General features: G+C 46.0%; 1 protein-coding gene across 1 annotated transcript; it reads right to left on the bottom strand.

Annotated features, from left to right (window-relative positions):
• Window positions 1-20965: 20965 nt before the first annotated feature.
• On the bottom strand, window positions 20966-21985 carry LOC146186723 (uncharacterized). Its single transcript, XM_084608099.1, has one exon. It carries the CDS (start codon window positions 21983-21985, stop codon window positions 20966-20968), a length of 1020 nt encoding a protein of 339 aa, XP_084464225.1.
• Window positions 21986-22553: the final 568 nt, after the last annotated feature.

Genomic DNA, 22553 nt, shown 5'->3' with positions numbered 1-22553 from the left:
CCAGCTAAATTACACCTGTGGTACCCTACACTATACTCTCCGCAGTGCCCACACTGTGGAGAGGTAGCTAACCTCTACCATATGGTGTGGGCATGCCAATTTAATCCCTTAGTTGACCCCATTCCCAACCCCTCGGAGGAGCAGTGGGAGGCTATTCTGCTCAGCGATGATCCTGACCGTCAGCACTGGCTGGTGGGGAGGGCCAGCGCAGCAGCAGCAGCCAATGGACTACCGGACTAGGCGGCCCACCCACATGTTCTGAGAATACTGAATCAATAAAGATGTTTTCAATCAATCAATCAATCTCACTCTCTTCTTGTACGCGCATCAGAAGTCTCTGGAGTTCCGCTTCACTTTCTGCCATTAAAGTGGTATCATCCGCATATCTAAGGTTGTTGATACGTTTTCCAGCAATCTTCACTCCAGCTGATGACTCGTCCAGACCGGCCTTCCTCATGATGCACTCTGCATATAGATTAAATAGGCAGGGAGACAGTATGCAGCCTTGCCTCACCCCTTTCTCAATCGGAAACCAATCAGTAAGACCATGCCCAGTTCTGACTGTGGCCTCTTGCCCTTCATACAGGTTCCTGAGGAGACAGATGAGGTGAATAGGAACTCCCCTCTCTTGGGGAGCTTGCCACAATCTGCTGTGATCTACGCAGTCAAACGCTTTCGCATAATCAATAAAGCAGAAGTAGATGGGTTTCTGTAACTATCTTGCTTTTTCCATGATCCAGCGAAGGTTGGCAACTTGGTCTCTAGTTCCTCTGCCCTTGCGAAACTCAGCTTACACGTCCGGAAGCTCCCGATCCACATACTGCTGCAGCCTACCTTGGAGGATTTTCAACATCACCTTGCTAGCATGCGAAATAAGGGCGATCGTGCGGTAGTTGGAACAATCTTTGGCACTGCCTTTCTTTGGAATGGGGATGTAAACTGACCTCCTCCAATCCTGCGGCCACTGCAGGGTTGTCCAAATCTTCTGACATAATGTATGCAGAATGTTAACAGCGTCATGGTTAAGGTTTTGAAGCAACTCAGCTGGAATGCCATCAATTCCGCTAGCTTTGTTCTTAGCAAGGCTGGCTAATGCCGATTCAACTTCACTCTTGAGGATGCCCGGCTCGAGATCAGTGATCGCAACCGTCTTATGTTGGGTTTGCACATTCGGGTCCTTCTTGTACAGTTCTTCTGTGTATTCCTGCCACCTCTTCTTTATCTCTGCGGCTTCAGTGAGGTCCTTGCCTCGTTTGTACTTTACCACGCCCAGCTTAGCACAGATGCTTCCTTTGATATCTTTGATTGTCTTATACAGAGCTCTTGTGTTCCTTAATTGGCTGTTGTCCTCAACTGCTTGGCACTGTATGTTCAGGAAGGCATTCTTATCTCTCCTTGCTATTTTCTGAAAATCCGCATTGAGAACCTTGTATCTTTCTATTTCCCCCATAACTTTTGCCATCCTCCTTTCCTCAGCTATTTGCAAAGCCTCTTCAGATAACCAGTTTGCTTTCTTGCATTTCTTTTGCTTTGAAACTACCTTAGTAGCAACTTCTTGTATTATATCACGAACATCAGTCCACATCTCTTCGGGCTCTTTGTCTTCTAGGTCTAATTCTTGAAATCGATTCCTCACTTCCACAGCATATTCTAATGGAACTTGATCCAGATTATACTTGAAAGGCCTTCTAGTTTTCTGCGTTTTCCTCAATCGCAGCTTAATCTTGGCAACAAGAAGCTGATGATCGGTGCCACAATCGGCCCCAGGCCTTGCGTTTACAGCTTGTATGGCGCTTCTCCATCTCGTCCGGCAAATAATATAACCGATCTGATTCCTGTACAGTCCGTCCGGTGAAGTCCATGTGTACAGGCGCCTCTTGTGCTGTTGAAAATGAGTATTCGCTATGGTCAGGTTGTTTTTTTGACAAAACTCTACTAGCCTCTGCCCAGCTTCATTTGGCTCACCAAGACCGAACTTGCCTGTAATTCCGGATATTTCTTCATTCCCTACCTTAGCATTCCAGTCTCCTATGAGAAAAATGGCATCTGATGATGGGGTGCGGTCTAAAAGGCATTGTAGGTCCGCATAAAATTTCTCAACGTCAGCTTCTTCAGCAGTAGTGGTCGGTGCATAGACTTGGATAACTGTTATGTTGAAAGGGTGACCTTGGATCCGAAGTGAAATCATTCGGTCGTTTTTGGGGTTGTACCCTAGCACTGCTTTGCCCATTCTTCTGTTTATATGAGAGCGACCCCATTCCTTCTCTTGGATTCGTGCCCACAATAAAAGACATAATGGTCGCCGGAGTTAAATTCTCCCATTCCGGTCCACTTGAGCTCGCTGATACCCAATATATCAATGTTCAATCTGTCCATTTCTCGCTTGACGATGATAATTCGCGATAACATTACTAAGCTGGTTTTGCATTCAAATGGACAGCGAAGCAGTTTCCGCCTCGAAGAAAGGCCGTTCTCCTTGCAAGAAAAGCTTTCTATTTTATACCTAAACTATAAACTATAAAAAACAAATCTTGGACTTGCGCAGTATCAGCACATGGAATCAAGTTCGATAATAATTGCTTGTTAGGCTTCATGAATGCTGAGAGGGAAAATTGTAGAACTTCCCATTTTTTCAAGAGAAAACCATTCCTGTCTGACGCTGACTCGAGAATACTAGAATAAATCATCACTTGCCAGGAAAATGAAATCACTGCTGCCTGCTTACAGGAGAGGAAGTTACCTTACGGTGTCTGCCCTAGAATGACTATAAGAGTGGTTATCTTATAGAAAGAAACTTAAAGGCGATGGAGGATGCATGAGCGTGCCACCGCAGTATTGTGCCATTAGAGAACGCCCGCGTGTCAAAGCCGTGGAAGGAGGGCATGGCGAGGAAAAGGAATGTACGAAAACAACTCTTATACACTCCATGGCCAAACTTTTGCGGCGCCACTTAACTCCACCTGCCGGCAGCTGTGAGAAACACACACGGTGTTTATAGATTCAAGCTGTATGACCCTGAGATTAGGCTTGAACACAGAAAGAAAGAAGAACGTAGAAATCAGAGGTTCAGTTCAGTTCAGGCGTTCAGTCGTGTCCGACTTTTCGTGACCCTATGGACCATGTCACGCCACGCTTTCCGGTCTCTCACTATCTTCTTAACATCACATAGCTTCATCTGCAATGCCTCGAGAATGCCATCTAACCATCGCGTTCGCTGCCTACCCCTTCTCCGGCGACCCTCAACCTTTCCCAACATCAAATCTTTCTCCAGCGACTCCTCTCTTCTCATCAGATGACCAAAGTAGCTGAGCTTTAACTTTAGAATTTGACCCTCCAATGAGCAGTCAGGGTTTATGGTCGACAATATCGACTGATTTGATCTTCTGGCAGTCCAAGGAACTCTTAAGAGTCTTCGCCAGCACCACAATTCAAACGCGTCAATTCTTCGGCGGTCAGCCTTTTTCACAGTCCAACTCTCGCATCCATACATCACAACTGGAAAGACCATAGCACGGGTTATACGGATCTTGGTTGGCAGACTAATGTCTCTGCTCTTTACTAGGCGGTCAAGGCTAACCATTGCTCTCTTTCCCAGAAGCAGGCGTCTCCTAATTTCATGGCTGCAGTCTCCTTCCGAGGTAATCTTGGCGCCCAAGAACAGAAAATCTGTCACAGCTTCCACTTCTTGTCCATTGATGCTCCAGGACTTGATAGGGCAAGACGCCATGATCTTCGTCTTTTTAATGTTCAGTTTAAGCCCAAACTTCTCACTCTCTTCTTGTACGCGCATCAGAAGTCTCTTGAGTTCCACTTCACTTTCTGCCATTAAAGTGGTATCATCCGCATATCTAAGGTTGTTGATACGTTTTCCAGCAATCTTCACTCCAGCTGAAGACTCGTCCAGACCGGCCTTCCTCATGATGCACTCTGCATATAGGTTAAATAGGCAGGGCGACAGTATGCAGCCTTGCCTCACCCCTTTCTCAATCGGAAACCAATCAGTAAGACCATGCCCAGTTCTGACTGTGGCCTCTTGCCCTTCATACAGGTTCCTGAGGAGACAGATGAGGTGAATTGGAACTCCCATCTCTCGGAGAGCTTGCCACAATCTGCTGTGATCTACGCAGTCAAACGCTTTCGCATAATCAATAAAGCAGAAGTAAATGGGTTTCTGGAACTCTCTTGCTTTTTCCATGATCCAGCGAAGGTTGGCAATTTGGTCTCTAGTTCCTCTGCCCTTGCGAAACCCAGCTTGCACGTCCGGAAGCTCCCGATCCACATACTGCTGCAGCCTACCTTGCAGGATTTTTAACATCACCTTGCTAGCATGCGAAATAAGCGCGATCGTGCGGTAGTTGGAACATACTTTGCACATTCGGGTACAATCCAAATCAGAGGTACAAGCCATTTATTTCATTTCAGGTTTCACTTTCCTGGCTGGCGGGCCAAGGTTGACTCGTTCAGGCTACGCAATCGGACGCATGGCTGTCGTTTCGCACTTTTTAAACAGGCAGCTTCAAAATAGGCTGTCAGCTTCCTTTCTTTTACGCGTGACAGAGGTGTCGACTTCGTAATTAAGTATTGTTTACAAGTCGTATTTAGATTGAATAAAAGAGCATCACGTTTATTTGCGACTGGCGTTATCCGTGCCATTTAAACTCTTTTGAATATCTTTAGGACGCTGGTGAGCTGGTTTCTGGATCGACGAAAGGCAATATGATGACGAGGGAAATAAATTAAATAATAAAGGATTACGGGCACAAACATTCGTGAATTTCCGCAGATAAATCGAATAGGCAAAACAAAATAAAAAAAAAAAAAACAAAGGAGAGCCTGCTGAAATTCTGGCCGTACATATCATAAAGCTGTTATGACGGATATTTTGCGTGTATAAACACCACTTAAATCGACATAGCTTAGTTCCTTGTTTTCGGATAAACGTGAGAAGAATATAAGTGACTTTAAATTCTAAGTAATAATTGGTGCTGTCCTGACTGGTTAAACGCCGTTGTGGCGGGCGTATTGACTCTTGTTATGTTCCCTGGTATGGTGGCTCAGTCATTAGGTTGCTCTGCATGTTCACACCAAGCAGCACGTAGGTTTGATGCCGTCCAGGGCGACCGCTTTTAGATGGAGGGAGAAATAAAGCTGTCCGTGTTCAGTTTAATGTTAGTGACGTTAAAGTTCAAACCCCCCTCTCCTCCACCCATCGTGGTCGAAATTACTTTGAAGCCATCCACCACCGAATACCTGACAGCCTAACTCGTTTCGAGTACCTATATAACACAAAATCTCAGTTTCTGCAGGTTTTACACCTCTTTTCCAGCACTGCCTTCATAATATTTGAGCAATATATTCAAAAATATACAAAGCACGAACCAAAGATCTGCCCTTAGAGCGTCCCTATGTCCTTTTTCTCGAGTTAGAGCACTGCACACAGCCTCTGCAGAGGGCGCTAAAAGGCGCGTTTGCGAAAGTCTTTTTTTTTTCGGAAGCGCACATGCCTCGCACTAAGAAAAGCGGCTTCGTTTATCGTCCTCCTCCTCCTCCTCCTCCTCCTCCTCCTCCTCCTCCTCCTCCTCCTCCTCCTCCTCCTCCTCCTCCTCCTCCTCCTCCTCCTCCTCATCATCATCATCATCATCATCATCATCATCACCACCACCACCACCACCACCACCATCATCATCATCGTCAGCCTGACTATACCCACTGCAGGGCGAAGGCCCCTCCCATATTTTTCCACTTAACCCGGTTCTGTGCTAGCTGCATCCACTTGACCCCTGCGAACTTCTTAATCTCATCCGCCCACCTAACTTTCTGCCGGCCCCTGCTTAGTTTAATATCTCATTATTAGTGTAACACCACCACAGGAGAGCAAACAGCGAAGAGGATGGTTTCAGAAAGACAATCGTAAAGCGCAAGGCAGACTGAAAGCCCCAAAACGGTGTTCACTTAACTCTTGCCGCTTGAGCTGTGTGCGTTTCGGCTGCGGGAGGAGGTTAGTTCCAAACCCACCATTGGACACCCACCGGTAAAAATGGGTACAAGCAGACCCCCGGCCTGGCGACCAGCTTCCTCAAGGGGTGAGCTTGGAGGAAGCTGCGCTAACCCCGCTGTGCCCTCCGGATTACAATCAGTTTCGAAGATGTCAGCCTGCAAAGGTGGTTCAAGATTCAGTTGAGATTGATGATGAGATGTTGATGATCAAGTGATGTCGATAAGATGACACACGCACGCACACACACACACACACACACACACACACACACACACACACACACACACACACACACACACACACACACACACACACACACACACACACACACACACACACACACACACACACACACACACACACACACACACACACACACACACACACACACACACACACACACACACACACACACACACACACACACACACACACACACACACACACACACACACACACACACACACACACACACACACACACACACACACACACACACACACACACACACACACACACACACACACACACACACACACACACACACACACACACACACACACACACACACACACACACACACACACACACACACACACACACACACACACACACACACACACACACACACACACACACACACACACACACACACACACACACACACACACACACACACACACACACACACACACACACACACACACACACACACACAGCCCCGCCGGGGTGGCGCAGTGGTTACGGCGCTCGACTACTGTTCCCAAGGACGCGGGATCGAATCCCGGCCTCGGCGGCCGCTTTTCGATGGAGGCGAAAAGCAAGGCGCCCGTGTGCTGTGCGATGTCAGTGCACGTTAAAGAACCCCAGGTGGTCGAAATTTCCGGAGTCCTCCACTACGGCGTCTCTCATAGCCTGAGTCGCTTTAGGACGTTAAAGCCCACAAACCAACCAACCAACCAACCACACACACACACACACACACACACGCACACGCACGCACGCACGCACACACGCACACACACACACACACACACACACACACACACACACACACACACACACACACACACAGATTGAGAGCAGTCTTTCCCAGACCCTTCAAGACGCAGCTGCCTCGGAACAGGAAACGGTAGGAGATGGCTCTAAAAGTTCACTCTAAAACTGCAGTATGGCGAAGTTTTTCGGCGCAGCATACCCAGTACGCTTTGCGAAAAACGTGAGAGTGCGAGAGATAAGGAGAGAGAGAGAGATGTCTTGGTTAGGACGAGAGCAGGGCCTGTTAACGGTTATTTTATCGATTGTACGTTAGTGCAGCCGCCCATTATACGGCTATATTAGGAATATTTAACATTTATCAAATACCCACTGGAAGACGGGTGAAATTAGCCAATAATAAACCAGTTTATATGAAACTTGCTCGAAGCCAGTCGCTTAGCTCTTAGGCACTATTGAGAGGCGGTGCTAGAAAGCTGCTACCGAATGCCATGGCTTTGGACAGTCGCTTAGAAGGGCGTTTTGCCTCGGCCGTTCCTTGCGTCTGCTCTCTTGGGTCTACGATTTACAGAAATCGTCTCTTAACCAAGCTCAGCGACGTATTGTTTTTTGTTCACCTATAATTTCAAGCCTAGAATTCTGTTAGGCGGTATAGTAGGTATAAGTGCGCTGAATGAGGAAAATATATTGATGAGATAGACGACAAAATGGTAACACCGGGAAAAGGGCCCGTTTGGCAACTGACCGCACATTGTGAGTGCTGAGGATGCTAAGTAAAAGAGCAAAGGCAGTAAGACCTGCCGACGCTCCATCCTAGCCGAGCCTATGCTCTGGAGCACTTGCAATGCTACCCTGTTGGTGGTGAATAATCGCAATCAAATAAGCAAATATACTGTGATGCAAATCCAGTGTGACATAACCTCACAAGTTTAGGTAAAGCCTTTCCGACAGAATGAGATTAGACTGAAAAGCGATATTGTCTACAGTACACGGTTGAAGAGGAAGGCGTGCAGACCTATACCTTGTCTCAAACTACAATGGACAGCATAGCAGAAGTACCTATACATATGGGGGGCATGCAGCTTATCAATTTCAATATTCTTGAGTAAAACACAATGTGCACATAAAATTATTGTTTAGTCCACTATTTAAGGGACTTAAATGGGCCTCTAATATTGCCTGAAAAAAAAAAAAAACTCATGCGGTCGTCTAGCAGTTTTTCCCGGGGACAATAGAAAAGGAAATACATATTACCGCGAAACCTTCAAAACTGTATTTGTTTATTTTTTTAACAGCCGCCGGCATGCGGCCTTATCACTGTGATTCTGGCACGCGTATCAATTCTGTATTCCGTGTTTGCTCATGCTTGTTGTCGCTATAGGATGCGTTATCATTTTCTTTGTTCGACGATCGACGAGCACGTTTGTTGCTATCGCCGCCGCCGAGTTGCTTAGTTCTTTTGCGGGCGCAAGTCAGACCAATAAAGAGTTAATTTCAGTACCATCAAGCCTGTGTCTTCTTTTGATGCCAACGGCCTTGTACCACTACGTGACAATATTTATGATAGAAAATGCCACATGAGGCCGTGCACCATCGATGCAGAAAAACAATTCTTAGGCAGTTGTGACCTCACGAAATTTCAACCAGAAACATTAAACGGCGGTTTCCATTGCAATAAAAACTGGGATTGGACTTTCAGAAAACAAGAACTGAACCTGAAGAAGCATTCTTCGTAAGAATAAGGTGTTTATCTGCGCCATTAATTTCCGCAGTTGTCCGGCGCTCATGGGTCGGTGTTCAGCTCACATTTCAGCTACATGAGGTATCATTAAAATGACACGAGTACATTTTGCGGCACAGATGAACATTCAGGGTGACATGTGGCCAAAGATGACACAAGCCTTTCATAGAAAAAGAAAGTCATTTGTGGCCTTGCTCCATCTACTACAAAATGATTCCACTGTGACGACAGTGTGTGCTTTGAAAACTAGGCAAACGCGATTGCGCTGAACAGTAATGCTATAGAAGCCCAGTTTACCTATATCACTAAAGTACACCAAGGCCTCAGACAAACTCGCTTCTGAATATGACATTCTAATCGACTAAATAGCTGTATTTCTAGATTCATATGATCGCAGGTTTCACAAGGAAGGAAGGGCGGAGGCTGGCTTGTCCTTATCCCGCAATTAGAAGTCTGGTATCTGTTTTACCATAGGTCAAATAGACACCTGCATCTCCAGCTGTCTTTTGCTTAGCTAATTGGAATACGTCTCCACCGGTATTTTTATCGGACAGAGGGGTTGAGTTGTAATTACTGCGAGTGGTAATTATTGCAATGACTAGGCACGACTCAGCATAACTACGAAACGACCAATATGTGAAACACCGACTTCATTCTTCTGTTCACCCCCTAATAATTTTGAACTCTGAATTTCATTCAAACTCAGTTTCCTTACAACTTTTAAGGGACTTGCCGCTATAGTCGATCTAATTGCTGAACCCTATATGTTGTCTATTTTCACGCGTTGTGCGCTAGTAGTAGGTCTGTTGGATATACTTAATAACGACTGTCGAGGATGCGTACAATTATCTTTCTACTTGAATTAAACTGGTTTTCCTTGATTTCAGCGTTTAGCAGGTAGTAACTGGGAAACGCAGGTATTATCAACATCCCTGCGAGAAAAACAAACTGCTTGCCATTTGCGTCTACGGTTGATGGCCTCGCGACCCCATACTGTCTCATAGAGCTGTGTACGAAGGATACGAACAGTGAACTTCCCTTATACTCAGTTCCTATTTTGTTATTTGCCACTTCCTAATGAGGCTGACGTAAGAGGCCCTATAGCTCTCAGGATCTTAACCATGTCATTACCTCCCAGGAAAATAACTGAAGCAGAGAAAGAGACAGCGAGCAATCCTGATTTAGGGGCAACTCTTCTTCAACCGTTCAGAAAAAGAGCAGCCAACCAATTTCGTTGGTGAACAGCGTTGAAATACACAGTCGTGACAGCCTTACACTCAGCCCTGCGCCTTTCGCAAGCGCAAACACACGCATACGCACACAGGAACGGAAAGAAGTGAGTCTCGTGGGAGCTGCGGTACCCGAAGCGCGAATTAATAACACCCCACATGAGGAGGTTGGCACGTCGGCACTTCCAAACTTCTGCTTGCTCTTCTTCTCTTCAGCTTCGTCGTGTCTGATGAGACTCTGGGTCTCTAACTGACTCGTCTAGTAATAATTTAGGAGGGGAACCGATTAGAAAGAGAGAAACCGAGTGGTTGCAAATAGGGTGTGGGAAGGTAATTCGCCCTACTTTCTCTTCTGCGGGAAATAATCACTGTGTGCCTGCTGCGGTCCCCTGTCGAAGCCGAGCCCGAAGAGTTGCCGCCGTCTCTGCCCGCGACGTGTGCTACGGAATTCCATTAGCTTTGTTCCTAACGAGTCCCGCGCGACAAGGGCATTTTTTCACACTATATACCCTTTCGCAGCTGAACTTGGAGGTACATTGACCCCTTTTACATTGAGCTCCAGAGTGCAGTAAACAGTCAATCCTTGCAGCAATGTCGACGGGACACTGTATGACGCGACAAGTGATTCCCGACATTATATACAGTAATTAACGAGGAACACCTACATACGTAAGCGCCCTTTTCCTTTCCATTCCTGCGTACAAGGCACGGGCATATTGCTTCAGTTTTGTTCGACTTAGTGTCCTTGCATCAAAGATTGGGTGGCTTAACATAATCGAACGGTTTCCATTGCAGTGCATTGCAGGCACTCAGATTACACTGCTACAAACACCTAGGCTGGGCCGAAATGGCCGTTTGAAGGTCCCCTAAGGATTACTTTGGGAGAGCAAAGGTCGCCGGTACAAATCCCCCGCGTAAACTATCCTCTGACTTCACTAACAATTTGATGCTCCGTTACCCGACCAATTGCTTGAAACTAACTGGAACTATATGCGACAAACAGGTGGGCCAGAACTTTTATACAAATAGTGGTGCTATTGGGTCCTACCAAGATGCCCGCCAGACCGGACTGCATATAGCGAAGCTAAAGCATGCGTCTCAGTTGTGGGGCTTGAGCCGCGCCGCTATAAGCGCGCGTTTTTGCTATTTAATGGAGGTGTAGTCACATGTTATGATTCCAATACAATCGCGTGGCATGATACCACCCTCGATGTCCTGTGTACGAATCGTGGTGTACAGCACGCAGCCGTCTGCAAAGAGACATATTGTTACTACAGTTTCAGCGCAGGTATGAATATTTTTGAGTATACCAGGAATACCATTGGTCCAAAGGCGGATTCCTGAGGAACTCTGGAAGAAACAGTTACTCGTTCGCATCATGCACTGCTCATGACAACCTATTGCGTGCGACACGTTAGGTGATGGAAAACACCGTTTTTAATTTTGAGTTTGCCACTGGCATAGAGCTTCTTGAATAAATTATAATGGAGGGCATGATCGAATGCTCTTCTATAGTCAACCAGTATGGCCTATGCTTAAATGTTGAATTCGATCACTTGTGCAAAATTCTCTTTACCAACAGCTCGGAAATAGTTGATAGTCATTTTCTGAAGCCGTGTTGTCTGGCTTAAATTAGGCTATTTTGTTCCAAGTACTTTGTGATGAATTTATCAATGCTATCCTTCATTAGCTTGCAGCGGCAGCTGGTTACTGAAAGCAGTCTATATGTGCCAACAGATGTTATCCTCCAGCTTTTCTCCAACGGAATAGCCTTTGCCCACAGTCAATTCGAAGAAAGAACAGCTGTATAGAGGAAAAGTGTGACAATATTGTGCAAAAATGGGACCAACAGTCCCTCTTAAAGCTTAAAAAATTTGGGATTTTTTTCTGTACCTTTTTAGCATTTACCTGTGAGATCAAGTTAACAATACTAGTCTCGGTTATCACTTTACCCAGCATTAAGGATTGCGGCTAGCTTTTAAATAGCGCTCGTGGCAAACTTACGAGACGACCGACCGAAAATATAGACTGAAAAAATTACCAATAAAGGGGAGTCTGTAAATACTACATACCATCAATTTCCGCCTCTGATACACGGAGTCATGTGTTCCATAAATATCGCCGGAACTTTCCAGTATCGCTTTCCGTCTGTGATACACGGAGTCATGTGTTTCATAAATATCGCCGGAACTTTCCAGCATCGCGAGTGATGAGTTAAATAGGGTTGTAGAAAAGAATGCTTCTCGCTCGGTTTTCATTTAGTTTTAGTTTGCTCGCCAGGTAGTTAACATCGCGTGCAGTTAACTACATCCTGTTCCGCCACTCTTTGCGCTGGTCAAGATATCCGAGAAACCTATCTTACTTCTATACATTTTCAAAAAAAGGAAATTATCCGTGAAAAGCAGTCTTGTGGAAATAAAGTTAATCCGTGTCGCCGTGTCCTAGCTGATATTAGCTACGTATGCTTACTATGGCTGGTTTTGCGTAGTCCGCTACAGGCAAGTGAGCAAGGCGGTATCTTGGTGTGCGAGGTATTTATAAGTTGTTCCAGGTTTGAAGAGAGCACGTGGTTCTGTAGCATTACTCGCTTTTCATCGCAATGCTTAAAGGATGGCTAGGGCTCATCAATATGCGGAATTTTTACTCTAGAAGAACGAAAATGAGATAGGCTCTGTCATTAGTTATTTTTTCAGTTTAAAACCCAAACTATGGCGGATGAAAGACAATGAAATGGGATTGGTTAGTTGGGTTGGTAGGCGGTGTTTATTTTTAGATTAAGAGCAAGTTTGCTTCAGCTGTCGTGGTCTTCCGTTTCTCTCGAGCAGCCTGAGACTCACCTCATTTACTTTTTGTGAAAAATTTATTCACGACTAGACTAGAAGAACACCACAGCGAGCACGTACGGACACAACGTTTTTTTTAGAAAGGCTGCGCAGGGTGCCGGTTGATGAAACCGACAGGATTTTGTAGATTAGAAAAGGAAAGCCAGGAAGAAACACAGATGAAAAGAACGACCCCAATGTTACAAGAGGCGCTATCTTCTACAGCCCGGGAGCAAGTAATTGATTCCCTTCAAAGTGCGCCGACCGCTTTATCTCATCATTCCTTGCCTTCATGCTACTCGCCAAGCGAGGACTTTTATTACGAGGCCTGGTGGGATTGCTTTGTTCCCGCTACGCCATGTGCCGGTCCCTTTACTGCTTACGCTCGCACTCCGTGAGTATTGTTCCGTCCACGTTGAAATGATAAGGGTTGCTGCTGTCGTCAAAAATAAGGCATTTCTGCAATAGGTTGAAGCTGACCACTGAGCTGCTATCACGGCAGGCGCACTTTCAAAATCTTTAGTAATTGATTTACCTTGTTTTTTTTTTGGAAGACGTGACATTTGTTTGCAGTCATTTGAGCCGCAGCCTAAGCTATAATTATTGCTTAAAAATTATCTGTTCCTTCCTACTCCTGAATCTGCTAACGAGAGCTTATAGTTAGCTAAAACGAAAACCACCTTCTATATGAAAACGAACCTATGCACTTGGTTATATTTATCTTAATGGCGTTACATAAGATCCACGAGGCAACACAACGAAGGAGTCACAGGCATTTGTTGCTGGCATCTTTCTTTTTTTTTACTTTAAACAAATCTGTCGTTTCGTACACACAAGGAGTTCCGAACTTACGGAAGCCAGTAAAAACCGTTTTTGATCGGATAGCTAGAAAACATGGTGACCTCGCATTTCAGTCATTGCAATAGAGGAAATGACATTAGAAGAAAGCTGCTTAATCACTAGCCTGACTGGACTCACTGACTCCACCTATATTCCATTCCTCCGGTTGTTTGGTTTTGGGCGAGAATTCACTTGATCCCGCAAACTTCCTATCGTCCTCCGCCGTCGGTACTACTGCAAACGAAAAAAAAAAAAACATATACGGGCATTGTTGCATATTTAGTATTTTTAATAAATAGTTTACTTACAAAGTAGCAGTGTTTTTCGTACATGATTGTTTTTCAGCACCAAGGTGTCGTAAATTTCCATGAAGTGCAAAATGAAATATCTTAGTGATGCCAGTTCAGACGCGCGACCGCGACAGCAACTTTCAGAAGGCGTGGCCATTGCCCACGTACTACTTAAGGCAGCTTTGCAGCTACTCAGTGCATTTAGGCCCTGACAATTTTAACACAAATTGCCGTACGACCTCATTTTAATAACACAGACCCCAAATCTCGCCCTTCAGGCTCAAAAAATAAACGATGCTGTCCCGAGACATGTGGTAATATCCGCTGTGGGACAGCGTTTCGACCAAGGCGCTTCACCGCGAATAGACAGACGACACATAGAGGCTGCTATAATAATAATAATAATAATAATAATAATAATAATAATAATAATAATAATAATAATAATAATAATAATAATAATAATAATAATAATAATAATAATAATAATAATAATAATAATAATAATAATAATAATAATAATAATAATAATAATTGGTGCACAGGAAAGAAAATGGGCAGTATCTATCACACCTGTACTGTAGACACCTGACCCGCGCCGTAGAGGAAGAGAGGAAAGTGGGAGTGAAAGTGGAAAGAGAGATTGAGGAGCCGCTGTGTAGGGCTAAGGAGTAATTTTGACCACCTGGGGATTTTTAACGTGCACTGACATGACCCGCTAATTTGGTGGACTTGGAATATCTCAAAGGCCCTACAACATGCCTATCTGTCTGCCCAGTCCTGGCTGAACCACTGAATTTGCGTGCTAGACGCGTAAAAGGCGCCTATCTTGTGACGTGGATAGCTGGTGCCGGGGTCTATGCGGCGCTGATGCCGTTCAAGAATATCCGGAGGACACGTGGGTTCGGACTGATACCACTGCATTGCTCTTCCTTGCTTTGCTAATAATAATATGGGAATAGAAAGATTACTTGGAGAACAATAAGTTTGTGTTTTCAGGAAATTTATGCAGTGCCAAGAACGAGCACGGAAGCAAGCCCTAAGCATATGCTGAGCTGTGTACAAATCTTTCCGCTCACAGCCCGGGCCTCACAGAGTGCCACCGGTTCTGCTATGAGTCCCCTTCACTTCTGGAACCTAACGGTGCCGCTCGCGCGTAGCATTTCACACAGAACCATTGGAATCGTTATACACCATGCGTTATTGATTCACCCTCAGATAAGTCATTTCGGACGGCCACTCAAACAAGGTTCTAATATCGGACGCGAACACCAGCACAAGAGCCAGCGTCGCTAGCTCCGGCCTAGATGACCAAATGGGATCACGTGACCGCTTACTGCACTAAAGTAAAAGTTGAGTGAGTTTTTTTTTAAATATTATTAGTCTTGACATACGGCGAGTTGGCTCTGAAACATGATTGAAATCTGCTCATTTTCTGTTCTTTACGTCTTTCGTTTTTGTCTCTTGTGGCGCAGTAACGTTATTTCAGCCGCACCTTTTACTGCCGCTGGAGCAAGTACTGGACTTTTCTGAAATTTAAAACATAAACGTTGCGTACTTCTCTTTAGCGGGGGCTAGCATACATTTTGATCTTGCGTCATAAATTGGATTGCTCCGGTTTTCTAAGTTGTTGTCGTAGTCCATTACAGTTCTGTACCTTAATTCCGTAAGTACGCGATGGGCCCTGGCGATGCTCTCGTTCCTACGAGAAAACTAAACTCAAAGAATATCCGGTAAGTAAGCTGCGAGTACGCAAGGAAACTAATGGACACGTGTGTGTCATTTTCATATGTCACATATGACGCATATGTGTCAGATGTGCAGCAAACACGTCAACGTGCAAGAGTTAGAGTTAGCGCTTAACAGTTTATGTTTTTTAGTTATCATTTGTGCTCCTAAGAAAGACTCTATGCAGTATGAGAATGATATTCGCTTCTTCATGTAGCAGTACAATTTTGGAAGGTTGTTCCGAAAGCTGAGAGTTCGCAATTTTTTCGAAGTAGAAATCTTGACCGCAATCATCGGAAGTGTGGAAAACGAGCTAAAGCATTCGCTTGCCACACAGCTGTATGCATGTTGAGTCACTTTGGCAGATTGTTCACTACTCAAGCACTAATTTTAGGTCACCAAGAAAGGAAATGAGCATGAGCAAAAACATTTCACGCATTCGTCTGCTCAGGTAATGATAAAGAAAACGACTCCTCAAGAAAAGCAAAACAAAACGTTTCTTCAAGCCTCAGCAGCAACAATTCTGGTCAGTGTGGAATACTTTTTTGTATCCTACACACCTCTACAAATCTGCATCAAAAGATTTTTCCGAGTCATACCTACTATCCAGCTTGCCTACTATACTATGTTTAAGTGAGCAGTCCAACAGCGCCGCTTTCGCGGCAATACCCGAAGCCACTCCGCATCTCTCAAGAACCTGAGATATCCGTTAGACTACCAGCAAAATCTTATTACCGAGTATAAGCGAACGCTTACCTCTGACTGGTCGCGTAGTCGTCCCTTTCATATCAGCATCAACAATGCTGTAGCCGATGCGCGTTTCGCTTCGGTAGTTCGCTGATTCGGTGAAGTGTTGGCCATTAGATCATGCCAATACTTCAAATTAAGCTAAACCAGGCCCAGAGGGAAAAACGTATTGTAGAAATCAACAAGTATAAACACGGAAGGAATTAAACTGCCTATATGAAAGGCAAACATTACTTGACCTGTTCAATGAACGTTATCCATTTAATGCTACATTTATTTTTCTGAGAGGTGGCACAGGAGCATGTCCTCCCGTGCTATACAGGCCGAGGTCACAAAAGGACCCCTTGATCAGTGCAAAACAATATGATGCTGCATAACTGTCTTAGGCATGTAACACTTCCATGTGTACCATGCTAAACTCGTCATATTCGCTCAAGTATGCCACCACACGAAAGTATCAACAGCAAAGAAGTAAAGAGATGAGCTGGGAAATACGGGAAGATGGGAGATTGTTTTTTTTTTAAATAAATACGACGCGAAGTAAACAAACAAAAATTAAGGAAGAGAGGGAATAATGGGGGGGGGGGGGGGGGGGTTCGAAGAAATTTATTAATGAGTGAAAACAAACAGGGTGAAGCAAAAAACAGACTAAAAAAATAAGGGGAGCGTTACCAAGTAGCGGAAGGGTACCGTTAAAAAAACGGAGTCTCGCTGATACGAAAAACGAAAACAGCATCTCTTCTCCAGCGTTACTGTGCCAGGCGCTGTCAGGAGGGAGACTGTGTCTGAAAGGGTGGAGAACCGAAATAAATAGGGCAGCTTGAACCTTGCGTGAGGAAGGAATGAGGTAAGGTATCAATTAAGTTTATCGTTTCCATAAAAGTAGTGAAACGGTTATTACAGTTGTCGATGCTGAAGTGGACGCAGTTGTGGTCTTAAGAAAGGGAAAAAAGGCCATTTTTTTATATAATATCGCTTTCCGCCCGATGTCGGACTCGTTAGTGTAGCGTCCATGACTTAAAGTTTATGCTGCCTTCCTTCTTCCACACCGGCCACATGTGATTAATAGTGGGATTTCGGATGGCAAGTTCTGCAAGCTGTACACCTAGTTCTGGTTCTGCTAAACGTAGGAAGAGTAAACTAGCGCTGTTTACTTCGCTCTTCACTGGCAGAAGGCGTTGCGTTCTTCTAGAAACCGCCATTGTTTGACTCTTCCGCTGCTTGGCTCGTACGTTTCTTTCTCCTCACAGCAAGTGGCTGCTTCTAGGCGGTCCATCCTAATAGAAAGAATCCACGATTCAAATCGGTTCTCTCAACAAAAGCATCACTTCCGCTTGGAACCATCGCTCTCGCTACTCGTTCTGGTGCAAGCACTGCAATTTCCTATAATAATGCGGCTGTGCGTGATCGATTGTAGCGTGCGCTTGGCTGATAATTTTATCGCAATTATATGAAGTCCTGGTTGTATCGGTCGAGACGGCCAGTGAACCAAAAAAGCGTTTATTGCAGAAGGTACAGTGCTTTTATAGCTGAAGGGGGTGTGGCAAACAAGGCGCGTATCTTAATCTTGACGAACATGATAAACAGTCGCGCCTGGCATGGCACGTGCGTCATTCGCGATACATCTTCCCTCCTGTGCAGAATAGATGCGAAGCACTTGGTTGAAATTTCGGTCGTACAGCAGGCGTTGGGGTGGTCTGGTATCTCTGGTGGATCGGCGCAGTGGAGGAGCCTGCGGAGCTGTTGAGCTCACAGACGGTCCGGTCGTTGTCACTTGTGGCGGTGCCTGCGGAGAGGTCCCGGAGCTCACAGACGACTGTCCTGTTGCAACGGGTGTTGTGGGCTGCAGCGCTGCACTTGGTGGTTCGCTCTCCGAGTAGCCACATTCGGTGGCTTCTTGCTGGAACAGCTCGCCAGTTTGAAGTAAATGCTGTCTGTTGCGTCGTAGCATGCGGTGCTCCTCGGTAACTACTTGATAAGACCTCGGTGAAACTGTTCCGGCTACTTGAGCGCGGCGATTCCATGTCCTTTCCCTCACCCTCACGACATCGCCGGTTTTGAGCGGTGGTAGCATTCTGCCTCGAGTGTCTTCCTGAGCTCTTTTGAACACCGGTCTGCTTGGCTGCAGCCGGAAGTCTGGGAGCCGCGTGCGAATTCTCCTTCCCTGCAGCAGTTCACCAGGAGAGCGGCCATCTTCGAGCGGAGTGGATCTGTAGCCGAGCAACCAGAGCCAGAAGTCCTTTGTTTCATCCGTTTTCTTTAGGATCCTTTTCACTATCTGGACCCCCTTCTCGGCGAGTCCATTCGAGCGCGAGAACTCTGGGCTCGAGGTGACGTGGTCGAAGTCATACCTAGATGCAAAAAGAGCAAATTCGTAAGACGAAAACTGGGGCCCATTGTCCGTGTGGACTTCAATTGGAATCCCGTATCTTGAAAAGATGGCGCTCAACTTCTCAATGACTGCACTGAATGTTGTATGAGTCAGCTTTTCTACTTCCGGGAAGTTGGAATAGGCATCAAAAACGGAGAGGTACGAGCTTCCTCCATGTTGAAAAATGTCAACGCCTACACGGTACCATGCATGGTCCGGTGTAGGTCTGATCATAAACGGCTCGCTTTGCTGTTTGTAAGCGTATTTTCGGCAAACTGCACAGCTCTGCAACAGCTGCTTTAGATCGGAGTTCAGCCCCGGCCAGAACACTAGGCCTCTGGCTCTTGCTTGGCACTTGTTCAAGCCCATGTGTCCTTCATGAATGCGTTGCAGAACTTCCTTTCTCATTGACTTCGGAACTACAACTTTGGTGCCTTTAAGTACAATTCCTTTAATCAATGACAGATCGGATGCAAATGGCTTCATTATGCCCAAAATTTCACCTTGACCATTAATATAGCGTATCACTGACTGCAAGTCCGGATCTTATGCCGTTGCGTCGGCCAGACGGCCCAGCGTTTTTGCGCTTACCAGGTCTGACACGACTCCAACTGCGTGGACTTCAACGTCTTCGGTGTCATTTGGGTAGTCCTTGGTGTCTGCCCTTGGAGCCCCAGATAGCATGTCTGCGAGGAACAATTTCTTGCCTGGTACATACCGAAGGTAAAAGCCATAAGGAAGTAGCCTAAAAAAAAAACGTTGAAGCCTGGGTGACATATTACTGATTCCTTTTGTTACAACACCAATCAGCGGGCGGTGGTGAGTTTCGATTACAATCTTGCGTCCGTACACGAAGTGTTGAAATTTTTCACAGCCGAACGTTATCCCCATCGCTTCCTTTTCAATCTGCGAATACCTCTGCTCTGGGATGGTCATTACACGCGACGCATAAGCGACCGGACGCCAGTTTTCCCCGTGACGCTGTAAGAGTGCAGCCCCCAAACCATTCTTTGATGCATCTGCCAGAATTTTTTTTTGGCTGGGTTAAAAATAGCTAGGAGAGGTGCACTGCTAAGCATGTCGCAGATCGTCCTCCACTCACTAGCGTGATTGTCGGTCCACTCGAACACAGAGTCCTTTTTGATGAGGCTGCGGAGAAGCGTAGTACGTTCCGCTAGATTGGGCAAGTACTTGATGAAATAACTGGCTACTCCTAGCATTCTGTGCACCGCTCCTTTGTCCGTTGGGCACGGAGTCTCCCTCAGTGACTCAGTTAATGCTGGGTTAGGCTTTATTTCATCCTGGCTAATGACATCACCCAGGAATTCAATTTCAGTCACGCCAATCTTGCGCTTCTCGGCATTGAAAGTTAAGCCGGCTTTTTCTGCCACCTGCAGCACGTTTCGTAGGCGTGCATCGTGTTCTTCCTTAGATGCGCCCCATATCAGAATGTCATCTATGTATATTTTTACACCTTGACAGCAGTCAAATATTTCTGTCAGAATTTTCTGGAATACTTCCGGGGCTGATGAGATTTCGAACGGGAGCCTTAAAAATCGGTAGCGGCCGAATGGAGTACCGAACGTGCATATAGTTGCTGTGGCGTCATCTAAAGGTACCTGATGAAACCAAGACTTTGCATCGAGGAGCGAGAAGTACTTAGCTCCGGCTAGCGCAGCTTCTATGTCCTCGCGTCTCGGCATCTGGTAGTGCTCTCGCTGTATACAGTCGTTGATGCTTCTAAGGTCCATGCAAACACGTAGTTTCCCGTTTTTTTTTCGCGATAACCAAGGGGCTCACCCAATCTGTTTGTTTCTGGACCCTCTCAATGATGCCACTTCGCTCCATGCGCTCCAGCTCCTCCCTCAAAGGCTCCCTCAGCACCAAGGGCACCCGTCGAGCTGGCTGAACAGGCGTCACATCCTTTCGTAGGACCATTTTGTACTGGCGGCTCACGCAGCCGGTTCCCTGAAAAAGCTGGCGAAATTCATTCAGAGCGTCCTCACTGCTGCTGGCGGTGGTGCTTCCTGCTTTTACAGCGTCCACAGCACGCGACAAGAGATCGAGAGACTCGCTTGCTAATAGTCCCAGTATGGCTTGGTTGCTCTTTTTCACGACGTAAAAGTTAGTCTTTAGACCGGCTGTTCACGATCACTGGTAGTCTTGCCACACCGAAGTGCCGAATAACACCACCACTGTATGACTAGAGCACCGAAGAGCTCGGTTTCAAATCGCCTGCCGTTTTGCACCGTCGGTAGATAGAATACGGTAGTAGGTTGGCTTGGGACCCCGTGTCCACTTTGAAATGAACTATCTGGTCCGCCACTTTTGCCTGCACTACCCAGTCTGCCTTGGCGTCAATGCTCGAGACTGTTACATCGAGAATATTGAAGCTTTCTTCTTCCTCGCCAACTTCTTTGATTTGCGGGCCCTTTTTGCAGCAGGCTGCGAAATGGTTAGCACTCCCGCACACGAAACAAGTTTTGCCGAACGCTGGACAACTACCGGGTATTGCGTGAAAACGGTTGCACCTGGCGCATTTTCGAGATTGCTTCTTGGATAGCGGTCCTTGCTTATCGGACTGTTCCCAGGATGATGAGTTTTGTACTGCTTGCCCCGCTCTGTGAACCTGCTCGGACTGCTTCTTGACGAGCGCTACATGCTTATCAGGCTGTGGCCGCCAGGCCTTGTTTTGTAGCGAAGCTGCTTCCTCCGCTTTGCAAATCTGCTCAGCCTTGACAAGCGTCAAGTCTTTTTCCTTGAGTAATTTTTCACGCAGTTTCGAGTTGTTAGTACCAAACACTATTTGGTCACGAATGAAAGAATCGGCAAGCCCCAAAAAATTGCAGCTTCTCACTTGCTTCCTTAAGTCTCGCAAAAAATGCTCAAATGGCTCCCCTTCGCCTTGCACTCTTGTCCGGAATATGTACCGCTCATAAACTTCGTTCTGTTGCTCCTGGCAGTAATCCTTGAACTTCTTAACAACGGTAGCGTAGTCTTGCTTATTCTCGCTCTCGAGGAAAGAAAAGTTGTTAAATACCTCCAGTGCGTCGTCTCTGGCAGTGCTGAGCAGCAGTGCTGTTTTGGCAGCTTCGGATCGGGGCTCTTTTGAAGATTCCGTCGCTTGCAGAAAAAACTCGAATTTCTCCAGGAACAATTCCCAGTTCTTGGCGATATTCCCCGATAGTCGCAATGGTTCAGGAAGCTTCAGCAGTTGTTCCATCGTGGTTTGTCCTCAGTTGGCAGGTCCCCGACGTATCCCACTTCTGACACCATGTATCGGTCGAGACGGCCAGTGAACCAAAAAAGCGTTTATTGCAGAAGGTACAGTGCTTTTATAGCTGAAGGGGGTGTGGCAAACAAGGCGCGTATCTTAATCTTGACGAACATGATAAACGGTCGCGCCAGGCATGGCACGTGCGTCATTCGCGATACACTGGTAATAACGTACGTTAAAGGTTTCGCACCTTCACTTCACGAAGCACTCTTTAATGCGTGCTCTAATGGGGAATTTTCTTCTTTGTTCACTTACGTGTGCGCTGCGCGCTGTAAATTACCGTTTCCGTAACCTCGCCCACTCGATCGTTATCTTCCCCCAGAAAGCGGAAGCAAAGAAGTATGCTGCCGTTTATCCACAGCGCCGATTGCGACCCGATGGTCCAATTGTAATTTAGAAAACCAAGAAACTTGTCGAGTCCTGAGGCTTCAGCTATTTCAAGAAAATTTATCCTAAGTTGACGACCTCTGATAAATGCTGAAAAAATCAAAGAAAACAGGTGCAGATTGCGAAA

Source organism: Amblyomma maculatum, chromosome 6 (assembly GCF_055883805.1).
Source record: "Amblyomma maculatum isolate TAMU_Amacu chromosome 6, ASM5588380v1, whole genome shotgun sequence".
NCBI lineage: Eukaryota > Metazoa > Arthropoda > Arachnida > Ixodida > Ixodidae > Amblyomma > Amblyomma maculatum.
Note: the sequence above shows the minus strand (reverse complement) of the source record. Positions and strands in the feature narration are given on the sequence as shown.

Excerpts from the sequence above, each read along its gene's own strand:
- LOC146186723 (XM_084608099.1), bottom strand. The coding sequence starts at position 21,985 with ATGGAACAACTGCTGAAGCTTCCTGAACCATTGCGACTATCGGGGAAT.